The 6066-nt window shown below is 40.9% G+C and overlaps 1 protein-coding gene across 1 annotated transcript; it reads left to right on the top strand.

Moving 5' to 3' along the window:
- Positions 1 to 2415: 2415 nt before the first annotated feature.
- Positions 2416 to 3641, top strand: MEX3C (mex-3 RNA binding family member C; the record flags this gene model as incomplete). Its single annotated transcript, XM_009075416.1, has 1 exon — positions 2416 to 3641. A coding segment is annotated over one exon (1226 nt), but the record flags the coding sequence as incomplete, so codon positions are not given.
- Positions 3642 to 6066: the final 2425 nt, after the last annotated feature.

Raw genomic sequence — 6066 nt, 5'->3', positions numbered from 1 at the left:
CTCACACTCCCACAGTCAAACTAGGTTTCCTTACCGGCTCAACCCCAGGTTTCCCATAGCAGAGACTCAGACGTCCAGATCCTTCAAATAGTTTAATCTTGGTGCAATAACTAAATAACAGAATAACAGCTTGAGCTGGTGCCTCCAAGGAAGGTCCCTGAACAAAGGAACCCCTGGGCTTTTATACCCTCAAAGTCTAAAGGCAGAAAAGTCTGGGGGTTGTTGGTTCCTGCTGTGTCTCTGAGTGTCGGGTCACCTGGCCAGCCACAGGTCCCCATGCCCTTTGTTGTGCAAAGGGTGGGCAGTTCACGGCTCAACCTGCAGATTGCACTGCAGCTGCACACTGAGCTACCTGCACTATATGTATTCCTTAACATATATGTGTGTCTAGATGCCTCTAGTATTCTTTAAATGCTGCCCCTGTAATTTTTAGGAAATATGGATATGTACTTGGGTGGAATGGAGTAAATCAAAGTAATCTGCATATATTAGAGAATAATTGATATGCATCAAGAGACTGGCTTTGGTTTTAGGTGTTCCAGTAAAGAGAGTGTGAAAACTTCAGTGGCACCATTTTACATATCCTTTGGGTTTAAGGTTTGAGCCCACTATCTTTTCTGAGTAACTGGGAAGGAATGGGAATGGAGTGGGCAAGCAGATTTGTTTGCAGGGAGAAATGCAAGCAAAGAGATGGAAGGAGTAAAGGTAAATTGCCAAAGTGAGGTGCTGCTCTCTGGTATATGCAGGGAAATGGCATGGCCTCAAAGGATGTGTGCTTTGCCACTTAAGGTACCTCATGTCTGTGTTTTCCCTTCTCAGTAGGCTGTAGTGGGAGGTTGATGGCTTATGGGTTTGTTCTCTCCTGTAGACACTTGCTGCTCTTGCTGATTGACATGTTTGGCTCTTGGGTCTACATCCCCTCCTCTGCATAGATCTGCCCGTACCTTGCTCCTTCCCTTGCGGGAGCCCTCCCATGTGCTTTCTGGTGGAGGTAGGGCCTCTTGGAGCCCTCCTAACCAGCTATTGAAGATAATGAACTTCCTCTCCAGCTGTGTCCTTGAAACAAAGGGCTTTTGTGTTCAGCCTTTGTCCTTGCTGTGTGCAGAGGCCCTGTGAGAAGCAGCTCTTCCTCCTCTCCATTCTAACCAGCATCTGCATGTTTGCTACTTTTTTTTATTAGTAGATAGTACTGAATAAAGCATGTTTTTGTGTGGTTTTCTATTTGTAAAATTTATTGCCAGTGATACCTTTGGTGCAAAGGACTGACAAAACACTCTTTTGAGAGACTATTTTGAGTATCCAGTTATGAGATGTTTAAAGTAAATGTTGAACAAATTGCTGCAAGTGAAATGATGCTTAAAACACTTGATCTGCAAATGTTGCTTACAGTTTTTTCAAGATGAGGTTCACTATAAAATAACATTTAATATGACATGCTTTTGAATTTGTTTTAATATAGGCTTCAGTTAAGACTGAATCCAGTAGACTGACTTACATGTCATGGACCTGCTTGTGTCCCTTCATTTTGCACTACCTGCTTTTCTGATCCTGTGATGGGTAAAAGGGGCTTCTGTATGCACCATGCCTTATAAAATGCCTTGAGCATCTTAGGAAAGAGCCTACTGTCACTGTGTCATAGCAAACTTTATAATTCAGTCCTCAAAAATCAAAGACAAATGTTTCACTGACTTTTTGCTTTTATTTTAGACTGTATTTACTCAGTTAATGAGCAAGAGAAATTTCATGTAGGCATGTACTATTACATAGTAAGCCTTATTTGCATGCAACAAACTGCTTGAATTCCTACTTGATACAGTTCAAGGAGTGGTTCCTTCAATCCCATAGGGAAGAGTAAAGTTTTAAATAACACACATCGATAACAGGAAGCAAATGAAGAGTTCTCAGTTAATCAATTTTACCTATATCCTACACAGGTTGCAATACAGGCACTTCTCTCACTTGTAAATGTTTAATTTGCTTTTAGGTCATGCTTTTCAATAAAAGGCTAATATATCAGCAGACTTGTGTGTATGAGCCTTTACTCCTTTTGCAGGATCTTAGAAATAACTGAAGGATACCTAATCAATGGAAAAAATTTAAACCCACCAGTATGTATAGGATAATCATGAAGGTAGCTGACACAGAGGAAAAAAACATTCATGTTTATTCACCATGTAATAGCAATTGAGTTGCTGGGCTAAACCAGCCCATGAAACATTGCTAAAATAGTTTGTGGCTATAAGTGTCAGAGGTCTAGAAATAACGGGTAGAAGTTGTTATTGTTTTCTCTAATGTGGCTTGCAGAGATAACATCTGCCCCTGTTTTCACTCTATGGTTTCTTGAAAGTCTCAAACAGCTTAAAATAGATGGCTATCTTGTGGCTTTCTAAACTTGGATGTGTTTCCTTTAAACAGGTTGCAAAATAAAAGCACTAAGGGCCAAGACAAATACTTACATTAAGACCTCAGTTCATGGAGAAGAACCCATCTTTGTTGTCACTGGACGAAAAGAGGATGTAGCCATGGCCAAAAGGGAAATTCTTTCAGCTGCTGAACACTTTTCCATGATCAGAGCATCATGCAACAAGAACGGTACTGCCCTGGGAGGCCTGCCATGTACCCCTAACCTGCCAGGTCAGGTGACCATCCAAGTCAGGGTGCCTTACCATGTAGTTGGGCTGGTGGTTGGACCAAAAGGAGCTACAATCAAAAGAATTCAGCAGCAGACCCATAGCTACATAGTTACTCCCAGCAGGGACAAGGAGCCAGTCTTCAAAGTCACGGGAATGCCTGAAAATATCGACTGTGCATGCGAGAAGATCAAGATGCATATAGCTATGCTTACTGGAAACTACATCGAGCTGAATAAAGAGAATGATTTCCACTACAATGGTACAGATGTGAGCTTTGAAGGAGGCACTCTCAGGTCTGCATGGCTTGCTTCTAATCCTGTGTCTCCTAGCCACACCAGAATGATTTCTAATTATACGAATGACAGCTCCAGCTCCTTGGGAAGTGGCTCCACAGATTCCTATTTTGGAAGCAATAGATTGGCTGACTTCAGCCCAACGAGTCCGTTCAGCACAGGCAACTTTTGGTTTGGAGAAATGCTGCCTTCAGTGGGCACAGAGGACCTTGTGGTTGACTCTCCTGTGTATGATTCCTTACCAATGCCTTCCCAAACCATTTGGACTCCTTTTGAACCTGTAAACCCTCTCTCTGGCTTTGGTAGTGACCCTACTAGTAATGCCAAACCTCAATGCCGAGGGAGCCAGCCATCTACTCCTTGCTTGTCATCCACATTTCCAGAAAGCCTGGATCACCTGCTGGCTAGGAAAGTGAGGAGTGACCCACCTAGCACCAGCCACCAAGTAGGCCTTCCCATCTACATCCCTGCATTCTCCAGTGGTACCAACAGCTATTCATCTTCCAATGGTGGCTCCACATCCAGCTCACCCCCTGAGTCAAGACAGAAGCATGACTGCGTGATCTGCTTTGAGAGTGAAGTCACTGTGGCACTGGTCCCCTGTGGCCACAATCTCTTCTGCCTGCAGTGTGCCAACAAAATCTGTGAAAAGGAAACAGCATTGTGTCCTGTTTGCCAGGCAGCTGTTACTCAGGCAATTCAAATTCACTCTTAAATATATAGAGATATTATTATATGTGGACTTTTAAAGACTTAAAGGCACGAGTGTAATAGTACCCTCTAGTAAACTTTCTAAATGAACTCTGACTTGGCTTTCTTGGGATTAGGCTGAAGTTGTTAATAAATTTCTACTTTCTCAAAAGGATGCTATGGTAACACTAAACCTAAGTGGTCTCTGTCCAGTTCAGTGTAAGCAGATGACATATTTAGCAGAGATACATCTGGTGTAATGTTATGGCACAGTGAGGGGAAGTTTTCATAAATTACACAATTGAAAAAAACCCCAGCTTTTCCAGGCTTTTCTAGAGGATCTCTGTTAAGCATTTGACTACTGTGTGCTGGCAGCAATGAAACAACACTTCCAGTACCAAATACCAAAACTTCTACCAGTTTTGAAAAACAGGTTTGGGGAAATATTTTTTGCTTTGTGTGACAACTTATACCTAATTCTTCAGCATTGCAAATATCTTTTATTATAAAGCATAATTTGATTTATTGAAATGGATTACATTATTGGCAGGTACAGATAATAAATTACAGTGAGGTGGGGAGAGAGAAGCTGCCTGATACACCTTCATTTCATCCCTAATAAGGGCAGTATGTTTAGAGGATCAGGAATGTCTCAGTTTGTGAATTCCTACCCACTGCTTTTCTTAGCGTAATGTGGAAAAAGTCTGGCTGGCTTCATCCAGTTAAAGTAAGCGCTTTGAGATGCAGCAGGTACAGATAATAAATTACAGTGAGGTGGGGAGAGAGAAGCTGCCTGATACACCTTCATTTCATCCCTAATAAGGGCAGTATGTTTAGAGGATCAGGAATGTCTCAGTTTGTGAATTCCTACCCACTGCTTTTCTTAGCGTAATGTGGAAAAAGTCTGGCTGGCTTCATCCAGTTAAAGTAAGCGCTTTGAGATGCACATACTTTGACTTGATGATGCTACTTTGACTTACAGTGATGATGCTGACATTCTGTTCATTAGTCTGATCAAACTGTTCTTTAATTACCTTTTTAGAGAGTATATAGTTCAAAATGTGAAGCATTTTTCTGTTCAATCCATGTGTCTTACACATATATAAATATCTTTTTTATTTTTAGGAAGGAAAAAGAAAAAGGGAAAGTTGTGTAAATGCCCTTGTATTACTCACGACAGCAACTGTGACAGTGGCCCTGCAATCAGTTTACTTCATTTCAAAACTCTTTCCAAAAAAAAAAAAAAGTCTCTTGAATGAGCTTCTTACATTTTAACCTGTGGATGTTTCTAGTTTTTTCATCCTCAGTACATTCCCAAATCTATGCTGGCATATATTAAAACAAAACCAAACAAAAATAGGACACAAAGTTGAGTTCTGATGTATTTTTTTCTATCTTTTAAAGCATTATTTTCCCAAGACAAGCTTTTTACTCAGTATAACAAAAAGAAAGAAATTGTATTGAACTAGTAAATATGCAGAAAAATTTATTTTTATTTCCACTTAAAGAGTTACATTTTGTATAAAAGTTTACAAATAACTTTTTATTTTATGATTTTTCAGTGTAAGAGTTGCCTTGAAGGTATTTTATGCACTGCAGAACTTTAATGCTATAATTACTTGTAGAATAGTTACGTCAGTATTGAAACCTGACCTCTAGCTGCAGTCTTGTAGATGTGAACAAATGTTCACCAAGCATGTATTTTGTTTTATTGCATTGTACGCCATGACTAATAAGCCAAGGAATCAACAGACATTAGGTGCAGGTACCACTTCTATAAACCAGAAACTAAGAATGCTAAACTATTGATCTAGCTTAGTATTTGCTACTTTTACTACACTTTATGTATATGTAGGGAGGTCATAGGGATTATAAATTCAATTTTAGTAAAGTTTGAAACCAATATATTTTATGATAAAGGGCCTTTAACTTATGGTGGCCAAAGCACTGATATTCTATATTTGCTGTAAAGAGAATTATAAGAGTTTTATTTTTCTGATATTAAAAGTTACTTAATGAAGACTTGTTTCCATTAACTTGAATGTTGTGCTTAGTACTTCACGTGCCGAACTCAGGCAGTGCTGCAGGGATCTGCTCCTGTCCCTTTTGCCTGCTGCTGACACCAGCTGCCCAGGTGTCCCCATGGATCCCTACCCACAGAGGTCATTCCCACCTCTGCCACCACCATGCCATGTGTCCTTGGCCATGTCCTATGGCCATGGAGAACATGACCAAAAGGGGACATGATCCACATCATCTGCAGGATGCTCTCAAAGCCACCAGGCCCCCCCATTGGGTCATTCCAGTGCCCCCATGGGCATACAAATAGCAACAGGGTGGGCAGGGGTCTGGCACAGGGACATCCTCTAGCCTCTTGGGCAGTACAGGGGTGATCAGACTAATACTTTTTGATCCTGCTTTAGCTTTGCAACATGGCTTTAGTCCATGCC

This window comes from Acanthisitta chloris, unplaced genomic scaffold (genome assembly GCF_000695815.1).
Source record: "Acanthisitta chloris isolate BGI_N310 unplaced genomic scaffold, ASM69581v1 scaffold25285, whole genome shotgun sequence".
NCBI lineage: Eukaryota > Metazoa > Chordata > Aves > Passeriformes > Acanthisittidae > Acanthisitta > Acanthisitta chloris.
This window is presented reverse-complemented; position numbering and strand designations above follow the sequence as displayed.